Source organism: Lycorma delicatula, chromosome 8 (genome assembly GCF_047948215.1).
Source record: "Lycorma delicatula isolate Av1 chromosome 8, ASM4794821v1, whole genome shotgun sequence".
Classification (NCBI taxonomy): Eukaryota; Metazoa; Arthropoda; class Insecta; order Hemiptera; family Fulgoridae; genus Lycorma; species Lycorma delicatula.
The window spans coordinates 30,489,419-30,509,006 of record NC_134462.1 but is presented as its reverse complement, the minus strand read 5'-3'; the positions used below and the strand labels follow the sequence as shown (position 1 = coordinate 30,509,006).

The following is a 19,588-nucleotide window of genomic DNA, read 5'->3' as shown; positions in this document are numbered from 1 at the left end:
TTATAGAAAAAAAATAACATTTTTTTTTTTTTTATAGAAATATATATTTACATTTTTTTTATTTTGAAAAATACTGATTGTTTTATATATACTATTATATATACTAAATATCTCCTGTGTTATACGATAAAAGAAATTAAAAATCACATCAGGAAATTAATTAGTTTTTTCTTCTTTTTTTTAGTAAACTTAATGCCTAGTGAATATATGGTGAAGATTTGATGAGAGGTTGTAACCATTACTCCAAATTATAAAGAATCTTTCTTTGAAAAAATTAATTTTTTTTCGGAGTAGTTCACCCTGGATAACACGTTAGATCATTTATTTGTGGTTTATTTTTTTTCTGTTTTTGTATCTGCCCAGTACATCATCTTCATTCTTTCTGATATCTCTTTCTTTCGTTCTTCAGAAAGTTCAGCTCGACTGCTCTTGCTTTTTTGTGCTTCTTGGTACCTTTTATTTTCATCTCTTAGCATTCTATTTCAAATTTCTCTTTATCTTATAATTTTTTTTCAGTTCCTTTAGGTCTTCTTGGACTTGTGTGAACCATTTGCCTTTAAGTTTTACTTTGGAAGAAATCAAATATTATTTTATTTGTTTCTACTGTTATTTATTATGAATAAATGGGAGTAAAATTCAATTCATCTTTTCCTTATCGTATCTGACAGTTATTAAATTTCAGTATAAAGTTTGTGATATGGAATTAATTTTACCTGATTGTTTTGAAATTTAGGACCTAAATTTTTTTATAATTTTTGTTTCTTTTTTTCTAGATTTTCTAGTAGACTTTTGTTGCATAGTCTTAGGGTTTCTACCGCATAAAGTGTTTTCGGCTTTATCACAGTTCACAGTTTTTTAGTGTCGAAATTTTGAGTTCCATAATAAAGATTGTTTGTTATATATATATATATCTTTCGTTAGCTGGAAAGCTAATTCCATTTTATTAGCTCTAACTATTAACGCTTTTTTTATCTAAAGATAAAGATCAGTTTCCCAACTGATCCATTCTCCGAGATATTTGAAATTATCAACTTTCTCTATATTTTTTTTTTTTTAATTATTATTTATCCTAACGAAATTCATATTTTATTATTATAACAAAAAAAATTTGAGCGATTTAGTTCATAAGAAAAAACCTCAAAAACAATATTAAACAAACCAGAATAATTCATTTTAAAATTACAAATAAAGTTATTTATTAGTTTGGATGTTTTTTATACTTGTACTAATTTAAAAAAATTATAAAATAAAAAATAAAAATAGAAGTATCGGGTCGTTTATATCATCAAATCAAGACAGTGTTTTAGTTACTGAACTACCGTATTGGTTGTATTTTTATTATATTTATAGATATAATGATAATAAAAGATAAATAATTGTATTAATAATACAGTTTCCTTACTTGTGTTGTACTCGTAAATTAGGTTGAAGTAATCTTTGGTAAACACTTTATTGTCCATGTTTAGTGATAGGAAAGTTCGTTGTTCCACCTCATCAGGCAGGTAGTTTATGTCAAAAAGAGATAGTTAATTATTTATTATTTAAACAGAAGGGGAAAATTGTATTTTAATTGTGTATGTAAAAATGCAACATTCTGTAGGTAAAGGAAAGTGCCTTCTCATAAAAAATATATTGCTTTATTTTTGCACATTTTATTACCAAAGAGTATATTTTATTTTGTATTTAGATAGAAATAATTCAATTTCTTTCCTCAGTTCATTATAGTTCATTTTTTCGACTTTCAAGCCTATCATTTTGTTAAAATACTTAAATAAATTAAATACGTTACCGCTGTGTCCTCGTTTAAGTATTGTTTTTAATAGATATTAAAAACTCTTTATATACTAATATAAAAACTGTTTAAGTTTCACAAGTTTTGATATACTTAAATAAATATTAATCTTAATTACCCAACTTTACTACTAGTATTAACTAACATCTTATTTATTAATTAGACAATAACTACCGATTAGAATTTGTAAAAAGCTATTTCTAACTCAACCTAAAAAGTTATTTTTTTTTTTAATTCTGTGTCATGAAATTTTGAAATTAAATACGTCCCAAAGAATAAATTAGTTTATGAAAAAATAAAAATACCTTCTAAGGCTACTGCCAAGGAAGTGAAGAAATTTCCCCCACGCATTTATTAAAAAAAAATTTCCTGTAAAGGTAATGAAAAATTTTAACGGGCAAGTTCGTTATTGAATTCAATATATATGTGTAAACACTTTTTTGTCTTGGATTTTGATTTTGATTTCAGATTAAGCATCGTTATAGGATTACAAAAATATACAAATGGCCGCAATCAACCGTCGGGTTCACCTCAAATATCTACCAAAAATAAAATTTTGTAATAATCATTACGTAATAACAATATAAGCTATCAGTTGAATCAAACGCACTAATGTAAGGTTTACTAAAATGCATAAAATATATAAATATCAATTTTTTTATGTAGTTTAACATCCCAGAATGGCGGAAAAATTAAATTTTTAGTAATTAAAAAACATATACCCATAAAACCGTCAAAATATCAGGATTTTAAATCCCAAAACCACGCCTTTCTCGGTTTTCAAACTGTATGATTTTGTTACAATATTAAAATAAATAGGTTTGCTATGTATCGTCATTGTATTCGTAATAAAAAAAAAAAAAAAAAACGGTTTCTCATATATATATATATATATATATATATATATGTATGTATGTATATAATAGAAGTGATTAATTTATTTTAATTTGATGATGCAACCAAATAACCACTAAAAGCATTATTTTTGTAATTATATATTTTTAAAATTAATTTTGTTGACTACTATTTATTATACCTTGTTATTATTATAAATTTTTTAATGATTTCACTTTTTATTAAATTTAAAAATATACATTTTTCTATATGTTAAAATTAAACAAGGTAAGAATTTTAAAAAATGTCAACCGTAATAGTTATAAGTTGCTCGACATGTGTTACTAATCACTCCTAAAAATGGATAACAATCTTTAAGCTTCCAATCCAATACCAGATTTACTAAAGGAAGTAAGGAGTGAAGTAGTTTATCTTTGCCTTCTTTACTTATTCCTTGAATATCAATATACCAAACTCAGCGAAATGCTGCTGGTGATATTTAATTGTATAAATTGTATTTTCGTTCTTTTCATTATAAAAGAGGATGATCATAATACGTACAATTTGTTTAAGTTTGTGTTTGTAATGCTTTACTATTTTTTAATTATTATTCGTTGCAATATTATTCGATTATGCATAATTCGTAATATAAATTATAATATCCTGTTTACTACAATAATTATACGTATTAAAGAAAGTTGAATGTAATCATACAGAAGTAAATAGGTTACATAGAAAAAAGAAACAATAAAAGGTGGTACAGTATTAAATTTTCCGCACTGAATCGTTTATATGAATAAATTTTTAACAAGAAGAAAATAATGAAAGAAAAAAACAAACACGTTCCAAGTGTAGGTTGTTCTTAGTTATTTATTTACGTTTAGTGGGCTTATTCGGAAGTTAGTTTAGTAGTTACTTAGTTAAGGGAAAGTTTTTTTCATTATTTATTTATTATTTTTTTTATAATCTGGAAAAGGAACTTAGTTGACAAGGTCAGCTCAAAAGATGCGCGCGGGTGGAGTGAAACCACTTAAAATTCCGAATCGAACGGACAAAACTAACAACGAAACGAAACTGTGGAAAGTGGATTCATGATATAGACAAGACGAGTTCTCATGTAGACACAACACGGTTGCTCCAATTCACACAGAATATTATATTTAATATTTATAACACTTTTTCTTTTGAATAAAGAAAATAATATTAAAAATATACCTTGTAAAATCATATTTTTTAATGAACGGTTTAAAATGAAAGTATTGTAATGTTGAATAAAATAATAAAGATTTAGATCCTGATATCTATACATGATTTATTTTATAATTATTAGATTATAAAATTTTATAACTTAATATTAAATTTTATATTTTTAACGTTCGTAATTCTATTTTGTTTTTCTATTTTTTTCTTTTATTAACAATAAATTAAAGAAATAATTTAAAAAAAATTATTTTTACTAGGCCTATCACAACCGTAATGCTTGTAAACGGCCTGATTTATATGAAAAAATCCAATTGGACTTAGAAAAGTAAGAAGTTACGTTGGTTTCCCATTGTATTTTTCACTTATCCAAATATATCATTCAAAATCCATCAAAATTTACAAGATATTTATTTTTTAAATTTTCATTCGATCAATATTGGTTGTGTAATGAACATCATTACCATCAGTGAAAGCAACTTTGATTGGCAACTCGTGTACCTCAGATATCAGGTAAATTTCATAAGCTTAAGAAAGCTACCTATAGTAATGGGTACCGTCATTCAACTTCCGGAAAATTTCGACATATCTTCGCGTTTCACATCCTCCAGGCCCAGGCCACGTCATTTGTATTAATCCAGTAAAAATTGTTTCTCTATTATTCAGAAAACGGGTCAAGAGAGGGGCTGAAGTGATAAAAAAACGGGTGAGCAGTGCGAATGATCTACTTTTAGAGAAATCACGAAAAAAGACAACCAAATCCACCCAAAAAAATGTTTCAAGAAGACCTAACCCAGGTGGTAGGTACCCGGCATTCTTGGCGCGAGTGGTAGCGTGTCGGCCTTTCACCCGGAGGTTCGAATTTTGGTCAGGCATGGCATTTTTCACACACGCTACAAAACATTCATCTCATCCTCTGCGGAATGAATTGCTTGAGTGTTGACCCAGAGGTAAAAAAAAAAAAGTTGGTAAGTACCCAACCAGCCTCTAATTATTTGAAATGTAGGGATGTAGATGTAGCTGGCGCAATGAATCATGAAGCTTAAACCACAACGGCTAGTATGGTGCCAGTTATCAAAAATGAAAACATTCAGTAAATTTTTCACCAGCAGAATCAAATTGCTTTCTTTTAAGTTCAACTTATTATTTTATTTTACCGGATGATATTATGAATTACTTTTAAATAATTTATAATTCTGTCGTTTATACTTTATAAATGAATAAGTATTTTGTCATAAAAAGAAATGTTGTGGTATATTTTTAAATGTTATAAAAATGTAGGCCTATTCTCAACAAGTATTATAATTACGTCAGACAAATGATAAATTTACTAATTATCTGACGTACATAAACATAGTTAATCCATCCTGATTTTATTTATTGTAAAAATAAGCACCGACAAGCAATGTACTTATTATAACTCAGAAAATGAGTCTCCTTTCTTAGAATCATATCAAGAAAAAACATAGCTACATTTTGTTTTTAATGCTTTTATTTATAGTCGCATCAACAATTAAAGTCATTAGTGACTTATCAGTATAATATAACTGTACCGGTAAATGTATAGTCTTGAACAAACTCAGGTTGACCATTCCCGAGATGTGTGGTTAATTGAAACCCAACACCAAAAAACACCGACATCCACAATCTAGTATTATTCAAATCCGAATAAAAGCAACTATCTTTATTAGGAGTTGAACCTGAGAACTTCGACTTCGAAATCAGCTGATTTTCGACCACGAATTTACGGGTTGGTCAGAACGTTGAACATAAACGTTGGCAAAACATTAGCAAATATTGTTTGCTTATGTTAATGTAATTTATTTACATGTATAATTAAATCAAATTAAATTTAAACATGTAATAATGTTCAAAATATTAGCTGTACATTTAGGTGAGAAAATTTCAAAAAAATAATGTTCTGCAATCCACTAGTAACATCACAATACATCTTACTCAGGTCATTCGCTGTTAGGTAATAAAGCAAATGTTATGCTAAAAGGATAGTAGAATGATTCTAATTGCGGCTGTCGCTGTCGTGGCATCAAGCAACAATATCGGTTGTGCCGCCTGTACTTAGCACAGTTTGAAAGTAGAAGATTATGGATCAACGATTTGTGGATTAATTTAAGTTCTGTAATTAGGTATTTCTTATTTCTTTACTTATAATATTAAAGATATGTTCGTAAAAAATCCTAATTTTCCTTAAAGAATTCTCATCTATCTTATTTTATACTTTTTTAGTTTACAGAAAGTTATTATAAATATAATATTAAAAATCTAATATGGACACCATATGACTTCCTTGTACGCCTATTAAATTATATACGCACATTTTTTTAAAATGAAAAGTACATAAAAATTTTATTTCATTAATAACATGATATTTTTTCATTTTTTTCTTAATTGTTATTATTGGATTATTTATTATAAAAAAATTGTTACAATCAGAGGTTAATAATTATTAATAATAAACCAATATATTTAAATTAAAAAAAAAGTTAAAATAATAAAGGAGGTGAAATCTGATTAGAATCAATGTGCTTTCCCTTAAGATCCAAATATTTGATTAATTAAAATTTTACTTGGCTATAACTCCAGAACCAATAAAAATAAGTACCACTTATGGATATATCGTTGAAAAGTTCTAAATGAAGGGGTTTTTTACTGCAATTAACAAAAAGTCTAAAATCCAATTTTTTGGGGATTTTTGTTTTTTTTTAAACACTTGGTTCAGTCGATTTCAATCAATAGGGGAGGTACAAAACTAGATGCTACAACAGTAATAAATCCAAAATTTCAAAATCCTATGGCTAATCGTTTTTTAGTTATGCCAGATACATACTTACGTAGAGACGTCATACTGAAACTTAGTCAAAATGAATTCAGGGATGGTTTTCATATTTCAACGGAAATATCCATTACCGTTGAAATATGAAAACCGAAATTTTTCACAATTAAAATACTTCGTGTAAGGAAGTAAAAACAGCTTGCCAATATATCATTTGAATTCCTCAAATGATTTCGGCTATTATTTCATCTTCAGGAAGTATTTATTATTAAAATATATAAAAAAATATAAAATTAACAAGATAAAATTAGAGATGTAACAATTGATCGTTATAAGAAAAACATTTTTTAAATGTTAAAGTGATAAGTTAAATTAAAATAATTACGTCGTTTTGTAAGAGTTTCACAATTCTCTGTAAGTAAATTGTGACACTCTCAATTGTCATATCTTTAATTTTATCTTGTGACTTTTATATTTTAATTATAAATTCCTTCTGAAGATGGCAGAAGAGCCGAAAACGTTTGAGGAAATCGAATAATATATTGAAAGCTGTTTTTAATATTATATTTATAATAATTATATTTTACCAACGGTGTCATGTTTGAAAAAGTTAATTTAAAAATTTACGAAAGTGTTCAACTAAATAATAAACAATTCGATTAAATTTCCATTGTCATTTTTGAAATATGAAAATATTAAACTGCGTTAATTCGCTACTTTTTATTGCTGAATATTAATTAAATACGCGGTAATATTAATATATTATTTTCAGTAATAGAAATTGTTAAATGTTATTGGTTCTAAATTTAATTAAATGTTACGTCGTTTAGCGTACTCATGTCGTATTAGTTTTATTTAAATAAAGCATTTAAAAGTAACAGTCTGATAGACGATTTTTTTCAAAATAATTGTATTTGAATAGAAGAAAAACAATAAGAACAAAAATAAGAATTATATAAAGAAAAGTATAATACAGCAGAATTATTATTGTTATTCTTTCGTAAAGTGCGGTTGAGTATAAAGGAACTCAATCGAAACGATAGATAATTAATTAAAATAATATAAAAGTTAATTTATTATTTTTCACGTTATTAAGTAAATAATGTCATTTAATAAATATGATACAATTAGAATAAATTCCGAATAACATGAACTTATCTCCACTCCTTACAGTTGATGCTCAGAAAATCAGCTGTAATGGGTTTTAAAATCAGTGCTACTTCTACGTTTTCAAGAGTAATAATAATAATAATCTTCAACTATATAATGATTATAATATTGCCAAACGATATTCTTTGTCCGTCTAGTGAAACGAGTCGAAGTACTCTCGGATTATTTTATTATTATTATTATTACAACTTTTAACTAAAACCATATTATGAGAATTATATGAGTGATAGGTATTTTACATATGATAATAATATTCTTATAATATTAGCTAGCGTTTTATAATGTACTAAAACATTTACCATATGGTTTTCGCTATTTATATCACCTACGTGTTTTTTTCTTTTATAACATTAAATACATAATTTTATTGGTTGTTAGTAACTGCTGTAGTCACCTTCGGCCATTATTATTTTCTTTATATGTTAAAGTATAAAAAAAAACTATTACCCTCACGCAGTAACCAAGATGTTTTTAGATGCACTCACGGTATGTTACAGTAATTTATTATTTAATACGCTGTATTTAAACACCTACTCTAACTGTAGTTAAATATTACAGTACCATATATTTTTTTCAAAAGCTAAGGAATTAATAATTATGTAAATAAAATTATTTTATACCACATGATATCCTGAATATTATAATTATTTTTTGTTTCGATAATTTACCTAGTTAATATATCTTATTTCAATTTACATAAAAATTGTGAATCCAATAAATATTTACCGGTTTATACGGTCATATAAAAATATATATATACACAATATACACCGGGTGATATTTAACTATGGAAACAGTTTTGTACTGCATATCTGAGAGGTATTCGGAGGCAGTAAGAAATGGAGTTCTACATAGTTATTTAGAAATCTACATTATGGTGGGTTTTTAATTTTTATTAACTAACTTGGATTCGCCATATTGAATCAAACTTAATTTTTTTCAATTGGAAGGTGGATAAATGATTTCGATTTAAAATTTTACAAGAAAAACAATGGTGAAATCTGTTTTTCTGATAATGTCTCCGTTATCGAGTTATAAGCATCCAAAGTTGCAGAAACGGAAAAATCATGTTAACAATAACACGAGGTAAAACGCGCTGCATGAACAATTTTATTACATTTTTCATTCATAATTTATACAATAACGAACTTTAATCAGGTACTATAATATTGATAATAATAAATAATAACTAATATTTAACAACACAACTACAAATTCATTAACTGATATTATCTTCTAAATAAAAAATAACTTCCAGTGCCAATATCAGCTGATATTTGTTACTTTCTTTCTTTTCCTGTTTAGCCTCCGGTAATTACCATTCAGATAATACTTCAGAGGATGATATTTATGAGTGTAAATGAAGTGCAGTCTTGTACAGTCTCAGTTCGACCATTCCTAATAGTGGTTGGGTTTCAATTAACCCAACCACCATTAGGAATGGTTGAACCAAAGAACATCAGTATCCACGATCTAGTATTCAAATCCGTGTAAAAATAACTGACTTTATTAGGACTTGAACGCTGGAACTCTCGACTTCCAAATCAGCTGATTTGGGTAGACGCGTTCACCACTAGACCAACCCGGTGGGTTAGATATTTGTTACTTATCGTGAATGAATCGTCCTTACCCCGGTAGACCAAGAACTATCATAACTGATGCAAAGTCATTCGATGTATTGCAGACCTTTGTTGAAGATCCTCATTTATCGATTCAGAAAGCTGTTGTCCAACGTGACATAAGTTATTTTTCAGTTCAAAAGATTCTTAAGACAAATAAATTTCGCCGTTATTAGTACGCCTGGTGCAATAAGATGATTTTGACCGTCGAATTGAATATTGTGATATTATAATGGAAAAATTAGACGTAGAACATTTTTTTTAAATTCAATAATATTTACTGATGAAGCGACTTTATGTTAAATGTCCATAAGAATAAGCAAAACTGTCGATATTAGCGCGATAATAATCACAGATAGATTAGGAGCCCAGATCCCAGATAAATAGGAGAAGATTAGTTGGGAGATCTTACACAGCACTCTCAGAAAGTGAACGTTTGGACGGGAATCGTTGGCCTTTGTATTGTAGGGCCTTTTATTTTGACAGTCTTACAGGAGATGCAAGTTGATAGCCGATAGGAATTTACCAAATATTTGGAAAATGTAGAACAAGAATTAAATAATAACGTATGGTTTCAGCAAGATCGGGCACCACCTCATTATTATCTAAGGGCATGGCAAGTTTTAAATGAACAATTTCATATGGTTTCTTAGAAACCTATTTACAAAAAAATTGTTGAAATTAGAACAAAGTAAAAACAAGATTACAAATAGCTAAGGAAGCATTTAATGAGGGGAAAAAAATCGATATCATAATACAACGTAGAGTTTGAATTAAGAAGCTTCTTGTAAAGGGTTATATATTGTTCGCACTTATTTATGGATATGGAACATGGGTAGTAAAAAAAAGAGAAAAGAAAATGTTTTATATGAACTTTTTAATAAAGGAAATTGAAGATTAAATGAATACGTAAAGTGAAAAAGGAAGTAAAGGAGAATAGAAATTTATGATAATTCAAAATAAAATCGCTGATTGGGTGGAATACATAAGTTTTGATAAGAATATTACTTTTTATCTTTTTCTGTTTAGCCTCCGGAACCACCGTAAGGTGTTACTTCAGATAATGAATGAGGATGACATGTATGAATATAAATGAAATTTATATTGATATGAAATTTATATTTATGTGTATACACAAAATTTTTATTTTTTGTAAATATTAGATGTGAATTAATTACACAATAATGCTTCCTGAGGCCTCTCCAATTATTTATTATTATTTCGAATTTAAAAAAAAGTAATAAAGCTGACCATTAAGACAACCACTAAAATATGTATGAATATTCTCATAAGTAATGATAATAGTATTCAGCCATCTTAACTGGTATCGATACATCGGTTTAAATAAGGTAAATGTCATAATTTTTTAAAAATAAGTTTGCAATAATGTTTATTTGCAAGAGAATTTATACGAAACACAAATCAAAAACGAATTAAAGCTGATTGAGCCACAAAAATTGCATAGATATACATTAGAGGCTTAGGAGAACAATTCTATGCCAGAGGATCTTTCTTTTTTCTGTTTAACCTTCGGAACCACCGTAAAGTAAAGGATGAATAAAGATGATATGTATAAATAAATGTATGTGAAGTGTAGTCTTGTACAGTCTCAGGTCGACCATTCCTGAGATGTGTGGTTAATTGAAACCCAACCACCAAAGAACGTATCCACGATCTAGTATTCAAATCCGTATACAAGTTTACTAGGATTTGAACCTTAGAACTCTCGACTTCGAAATCAGTTGATTTTAGATGACGAGTTCAGCACTAAACCAACCGGTCGATTAGTACAGTGCTAGAAAGATCAGTTTAGATATAAAAGAAAATTGGGAATATACTCTGCTAAAGTAAAACTTTAATTGGAAATAGAGGAGAATGGAAATGAATTTTGGTACAAGAGACTTTATGAGAGTTTATTATTATCATTCCTCTAATCATGTAGTATTATGGTAGATATACTCAAAATTTGTTTTGATAAGAATGACGTAAATAAATCTTTGTAGAACTTATTCCTATTGTTCAAAATATTAAATGCTAAAATTGTCTTATATCAGTTATTAGCTAATTATATTTACTTATGAACTAAGTTTATTAAATTAGTTATTAACTACATGTATAGTTTTTAATCTTATTACTGCAATAATTTTTCTTTTTTTTGTGAATGAAGCTCCTTTTCACCTTAGTTAGACCACGCCTTGTTGACTTGTTTTGTTAGTTTTTGAAACTCGGTGAAATTCTTGAAATTTTGTCTCGAAATGTGTTACAAATAATATTTATTTGATTATTATTATTTTTTTAATTTTATGTTTTTTCTTTTTTCATTTGGCCCCCATCGATTTTATAATAAACTGTTTTAAAGTTTATAGCAGTGTTTCTCTACTTTTTTGATTCGCGGAAGACATTTTGATTAAGGAATAATTACGTGCAGTAGATTATGTTCATTATCTATTACCTAACCCACCGGGTGGTCTAGTGATGAACGCGTCTTCCCAAATCAGCTGATTTGGAAAACGAGAGTTCCAGCGTTCAAGTCCTAGTAAAGTTATTTTTACACGGATTTGAATACTATATCGTGTTCTTTGATGGTTGGGTTTCAATTAACCACACATCTCAGTAATGTTCGAACTGAGACTGTAGAAGACCACCTCATTTATACTCATACATATTATCCTCTGAATTATTATCTGAACGGTAATTACCGGAGGCTAAACAGGTAAAAGAAAGAAAAAAGTATCTATTATCTACACGTAAAATCCTTAATTAAAAAGTAAAAATGTATTTAAAAATTTCTGACCATGAAAACTATAATAGTCTGAAAACAATAAAATATTATTAAAAATTATTTACAGGTGTGTTTTTGTATGTAATGCAAAATATCAGACAATCATAAGATATTATATTTAATTTATTTATGTAAATAGATTTGATACTAAGATAATAAGGCCATTTTAGTAATAGAATAGACTAATGAGACGGGCGTTTTCTCGTTGTGTGTCAAAGATAATTACTGGGGTGAATTTTGTATGTATTTTGCTGTTATTTGTTACCGCCCAATGGAAGGAAGTAAAGCATATTAGTAAACATTTTACACATACATACATTTAAAACAAAAGTTAAATAAGGTAGATAACCACTGGTATAAATGCATTACATTATAAATGATCCTGTTTCTTAAATAATGTTTGTATATCAAGGATAAAGCAATTGTCTTAATATCGTGAAATAGCATTCAAGTATGAACACTTGTAATAGAGGTGTTATCAAATGTGCTGTTATGCATTACGTACACCTCTACTATCCTACCCTTGATTGAACATTAACATATGTTACACCTATTCCATAAATGGTATGTTATACCGTACAATAATAATCAGTCATCCATCTGGAACTAATTTATTTATTTTCGTATTGATTTTGTAAAGTTGTAATATTACGAAATAGTATCTGTTTTTTTTCTTTCCTTTTTTAATATCAGTGCTGCTATTTTTGTTAAGCAATGATTTGAATCGCTAATAGTAAACGTAATTCAAATTAGTACTTAACAAAGGCATAATACGATTGAAAAAAAAAAAATTATATTGTATGAATGTTCCCAAGAAAAAAACTCGGTTTAAACCGTGAAATTTTTCATATAGTTATTCGATTTCTTTATCTATAAGAAAACGAAGAAATCGGATCATTCATCCGAAAAAACCGATACTTAAATTTATAATAGATTTTAATAAAAATTGATTAAAATATCACATATTAGATGTTATCAGTCCAGGAGATCAGGAAACTGTTTTGGATGATCTTAAAGATGATCCCTGTAGTTTACACATGTATTTTTTTTCAGAATTTAAGAGAATGATGGTATCAGTATTTTTTGGATTTTTTTTCTTTCGATTAAGCCATCTATTGACCGTTTGAATAACTTTAAGTATGGTTGCTTATCATTTTACCCCAGTAATGTTTAATTTTTTGTGATGGAACTGTTTTCCTTCTACTCAGACCACGCCAAGTTGTTAACCTGTTTTATTACTTCTTGAAACTCAGTGAAATTCTTGATTTTCTCTTGAAATTTTGTTCCATTCTTGTGTTATAAATAAGAAATTTATTAGCAGCAATTATTTATATTCTTCTTTTTAACTTTGCTTTATTTCATATATCATTGACCCTCCCCCACAAATCCTATCCTTCTAAAGGGCATTTGTAGGTGTGTCTGTGTCTGTGCGCGTGCGCCCACGCGCGCGTGTGTGTGTCCCTTAGCTTAGCACCAGAATATACCGATCCCTAGCGGAAAATCCGAATTCATTATACATGTCTCGCGGTGACCAGGTGCATACTTGTTATATTATTATATATATATATATTTTTTTATGTGATCATTTTTCTTTCTTAAAATAAAGAAACTATAACCAAAACGTATGCACCGGAATGTACCGACCACTAGCGGAAAATTCCGATTCATTTGTATCAATTTCTAGAGTTAAATTTCTAATTTAATTTTCGTATATCAATTTTTATCATTAAAAAAATATATTTTTACACAAGAGGTAATCAATTTGGGACACCTAATAATCCCATTCCCAGACGTGTCCGCCGGGGCAATCCGACCGGAGGGCGTGCCTAAGGTACCTCTCTTCAACTAGTTTATAATAAAACTTTATAGAGTATAAACCAGTGTTTATGACTTTTTTTTATTTGCAGAGTCCTAATCAGTTTACTTGGCGGAGCCCTTTAGGCCTATCCTCATTCTATGTCTATAAGTTAATGGTGTTTAGAAGTCGTGTTACTTGTAAGGGGGGGAAGAGAGGGAATAGATATTAAGAGAATGTAAAAAGATATCGTACACCAATTAAATTATACTATAAAAATTTCGAAGTTTACCCTAATATTTCGATTTAATCTCGACTTCCACCAATACAAATGATTTTATTTTGACAAAACGTTCAGAATATAATTTCTGTATATATATATATATATATATATATATATATATATATTTTATTTTTAATTTTGATTCTACTGTTTGTTTCTTACGCTTTAATTTTATTCAGTCTTTGTTATATTTTTTCGGAGCGGGCGCAGAACCCTTAGGGTTCCGCGGAGCACAGGTTGGGAACCACTGGTCAAGTCTTTTCCTGGTGTAAAATAATAAATTAATTTTATATTATTATATTAATTTCCTGTTGTAAATTATAATTACATTTTATTCATCTCTTAACATTTTAAACTAATTTTGTTCGATATCGTTGTTTTAGTGTATAGATTATATGACGTTCTAGAGCGGGCATACAGTATTCCTTGACTAATGAATAGAAGGAATGTTTCTCAGGTTTTCTTGTCGATTATTTCTTTTTTAATTTTCACTGAAAGAATAAATATTCATACAGCTGTATTACATCTCAGAATAAATTGCAGGAATATATATTTTAAATAAATATTTTTATTTAAAATAAATGATTTCATTTATTTTAAATATTGTTATACATTAAATATTTTATAACAGTATTTTCATTTCGTAATGTAGACGTTATTTCAATATGAAAACACGGTAATAATTACTACATGTTGTATTTTCATTATAACTGTTTATACACGGTCTACATCTTCGTAATTAGATATCAAATTGAACATGTTCTATTTCCAATTATTAAGATATCAATTATGTAAAAAAAAAAATCGATTATATATATGTCATAATCATTATCTCTATGAATTTTATATAATTAGAGTATTGGAAACTTAGCAACAGAAATTATTATTAAGTAGGTCAGGTAAGATGGATGTTATTAGTTATAGTGTCGGCGAATTATTATTTATGAAGTAGTCAAGACAGTCTCTATATATCTTACAATTGTATTGTAATAACAATCCACTATAATAGAATGACTATTGTTCATTGACTAAGCTTTTTATCAATGAGAGGTCACCTTGTTGTCACTGATATTGATAAGATGTGTTACCAATCGATTTGATACACCAGAGAAGTCCTATTATCATTTTTGTTGTTCCCTTATTCTTTAATAGTCTACAGTTGTGATCAAATTTTCATTGTTAAGAAATTCACATTTATTTATTGTCCCTTAAGTTATTTCCTTCAGCGTTTAAGTAAGTAAAATTTAAAATAATACTTTTGTTATATTAATAAATGATAATTCAGTTTATCTCGTTCTCCAGATCTTTTAATAACTTTTTTTATAGATCCTTTACAAAAATTTCTTCTTATTTTAGTTCCTTGTTCCAAAAATATGAATCTATGGTAAAAAAAAAAAATTCAAAATTAATACTATTAATAATAATAACGTCAGGATTTTAATTCCATCTAAAAACTTTTTCATCGTTCAAAAAAAAAATTGATATTTTTATATTTAATAAAACTTTTGAACTTGAAAAAACCTTTTTTGATAGATTGTGTCAAATGATGACGAATGTATGTATACAAAATCTTGATTTTTGTTTTTGACAGCCTACAATTAGTTTTTTTTTTTTCTATTTTGATAAAATCTAACCAATGTTTTATATAAAAAAAAGCCGATCAGAGCTAGTTTTTTCCTATCTAGCTAGGAGCCCCTGTTTTCATTAAACTCATACATGTGAAAATAATAATGATAAATAAAAGGTAAAGGCTGTTCAATTTATAAAAGTTATCAGTGTATTGTAACTTCTTCAGAGTAACTGGTCATTACAGGACCTGAAACTTTGAGTTATCTAAAGATTGCGGGTTTCAAAATGGTCGGTTTCCTCTTCAAGTAGTAGCTATAGCTTCTTACCCATCCTTCGTATGGATAAAAATGTATTTTTCCCGGTTCTTAGCGTTACTCGACAAATACTACTAGGAGGTGACCGTACTTCATTTATAATATTTTTAAACAATTTTCTAATTTCTTTTATTTTTTTTTTAGTCAAGTAACCGGAGATAGATTTCAGTCAGTCGTGTCGCATATTCAGTAATAATGCCTGTGTTGATTGAGCCGCCGCGCCGTACACCTTCGTACCAGTTAAAAAATCAAAATTAAAAAAAAAACATGAAAATTTTTTTAGCTACTTACCTGGAGAGATTTACAAGCCACAATCTAGTGAATATCTCGTTTAGTATAGTCAGTAGAAAATGGGTAAAATTTTCAGTCATTGTTCAAATTTTTATCTTTCTTCACCCATTCAAGGTCGAATTTCAGATAAATTTAGAAATTAGTTTTTAGATATTTTCATGAGAATTACACACACCAAAAATCAAGTTGATATCTTCATTTGTTACCGAAAAATTAAAGAAATCTTATATGAACACTATATGACTTCCTTTTACGCCTATTAAATTACATATACACTTTTTTTTATAATCAGAGGTTAATATTATTAATAAATCAATATATTTAAATTAAAAAAAAGAAATTGATGTTGGATTCGAACCGATGTGTCTTTCCTTGTACAATTCAAATATTTCATTAATTAAAATTTAATTTGGCTATGACTATGGAACCAGTGCGAATAAGTACCTCTTATGATACATCGTTGAAAAGCTCTCAATGAGGGGGTTATTACTGTATTTAAAAAAAAGTCCAAATTCCAATGTTTTTGGGATTTTGGGCTTTTTTAAACACTTGGTCCTGTCGATTGCAATCAAAAGAAGAAGTGCACAAATAGATGTTAGAACAGTTCTAAATCCAAAATTTCAAAATTCTACAGCTAATCGTTTTTGAGTTATGCGAGATACATACGTACGTAGAGACGTCACTCCAAAACTAGTCATAATGGATTCAGGGATGGTCAAGATGGATATTTCCGTTGAAATCTGAAAACCGAATTTTCTCGCGATCACAATACTTTCTTTACCTCGTACAAGGAAGTAAAAATAGCAGGGTTTCACTAAAGAAATTAAAATCCATTTTAACCCTTACTAGAAATTATTAAAAAAAAATCTAGTAATTATTTTTTAGATATTCACATGAAGATTACACACATCAAAAATCAAGTTGATATCTTTATTTCCTACCGAAAAATTAAAGAAGTAGTAAATTTCATTGTTATTTCATTAAAATCCTTTAATCTCGGAATTTCAAAAAATCCTTTCTAGTGTGCACTTATACTGTAAGAAGAATATGTATACAAATTTTCATCAATTTATCTTCAGTAAATTTTAAAAGGCGTAGCTGAATCAGTAAGTCCCAGTCAGAACAAGTTACTTTATTATAGGCACAGATATATAAACCCACCGGGTTGGTCTAGTGATGAACGGTCTTGGCAAATCAGCTGATTTCGAAGTCGAGAGTTCCACCGTTCAAATCCTAGTAAAGGCAGTTACTTTTATACGAATTTGATTACTAGATCGTGGATACCGATGTTCTTTGATGGTTGGGTTTCAATTAACTACATATCTCAGCAACGGTCGACCTGATATTGTACGAAACTACACTTCATTTACACTCATACATATCATCCTCTGAAGTAATACCTGACGGTGATTCCTGGAAGCTAAACAGAAATAAAAGGTACAGATATATAAGTGCGCGGCTTTGCGCACGTTAACAATTCAGTTATCATAAAAGAATTTTTTTCTATAAATAAAAGAAATAATAAAAAAAAATCACCTAATCGATGCAGTAATTTTTGCATGATTACGTAACAATTCAAATTTTTCAAATCTTATCATAAAATCTAACTAACTTTTTATATAAAAAACATTCTTGATAAATCTAATCTCGTTGTAGGAGTATAAGAAGAACATCATTGAAATTATTGTAATGGGTTCCTTGGATCTTTGATAAAAATATGTCGTCTTTTAAATACACTTTTTTCCTACAATTTCCAAAAAATATATATAGTAACAATTTTAATCGAATATAACTAAGAGTAAAACACTACTTTGTATGGTTTTTTCTTTCTTTTTTTTAATTCATAAAGGGTTAGTTAAACTTAATAGTAATAGCCGTCAATATACAATTTTTCGATTCCAGAAAGCTTACTTTTTATTTAGCTGAAAGGAAATTGAGTACATTTTTTTCTACTGGTAATTTTTTAATCATCGTTACCGAGAAGAACTTGAACAAAAATGAGATTAGATCAACCATGCATTATATTCGTGTAATTTTAATTTTGGTTATTTCAAACACTTCTTTTGTGGTTTCAGCTTAATTAAATTTTTTGTGGTTACATTTTTTCGTATTTTCTTCTTTAATAATTTTAATTTTTTTTTTAATGCTTTTTATTAAAACCTACGTGAAATAAAGTTCATAAAATACCGTATGTTGTGTAGTGACGTAAATTATGACACGATCATTGAATTAGTAAATAGACTATGCCAACCGTGCGAAATTTGATACTATGTATGAATACAGATATATTTTACCTACTGTTCATGAATAATAATCGAGAAATTTAAAAATGACTCATGGAATACTTTTTAAACTACATCTACAAAAATATATATTGAGTTTATTAGAGTATTTTATTCTCTTTTTACATGATTTGATATTAAACATAACTTGTAAACAGTTATCAGTTAGCATTCGTACTAAAAATTATACAATTATCAAGTTACAACGAATTCAGTAATATTAATTTCATTTCGTTTATTGATTTTTAACTTATGGAAATTTGTTATGTGATGTAAATATCATTGTATTATGTAACTTTATATAACAATAAAATCTCAATATACGTTTGTAACTTATAACAGACATTGAATCATAGTGTTTGATTATTTTTTTTTTAACTTCATGTAACATAAATATTTATTTTTCAGGAACCATGGTGAGGGCCCGGGGTCGCAGACGAACAAGGGGCAGCAGGAAATGAGCGCTGCTCCTACAGCCACAGCATCTATTTATTCCCTGCTTCATTCTACTTCCGGACTTAATTTTGCTCCCGTAAGTAAATATTTTGATATATATCAATCTTTAAATTAAACGTTCTCCCTAATTTGATTCCTCGTATTATTTTTATTTTTGAAAATATTCAAGCAGTTGACAAGTTTTATGCTATTCTCCATTCCTTTCTGTTCTTTTCGTCTTCTTTTACAGTTTTTACCATGTACACGTTTCTCTATCACCAAATTATCTTAACCTGTATGTCTTAATGCATGAGCACCTAGTTTATTTCTAAACAAGAATTCTAATGAAAAGAAAATCAACAAAATATGTTATTTGATTTTCACAAAATTTATTAAAAAAAAATATTACGACAGCTTTTCCGACTCGTAGC

General features: G+C 27.9%; 1 protein-coding gene across 2 annotated transcripts in view; it reads left to right on the top strand.

Moving 5' to 3' along the window:
- The window catches only part of Shrm (shroom), an 844,325-nt gene that overhangs the window by 409,586 nt on the left and 415,151 nt on the right, over positions 1-19,588 (top strand). For both annotated transcript variants that reach the window (XM_075373296.1, XM_075373295.1), the window contains exon 2: positions 19,131-19,254. In XM_075373296.1, the coding sequence (XP_075229411.1) occupies positions 19,180-19,254 (75 nt within the window). In that variant the 5' untranslated portion in view covers positions 19,131-19,179. The remainder of the gene's footprint in view (positions 1-19,130; positions 19,255-19,588) is intronic.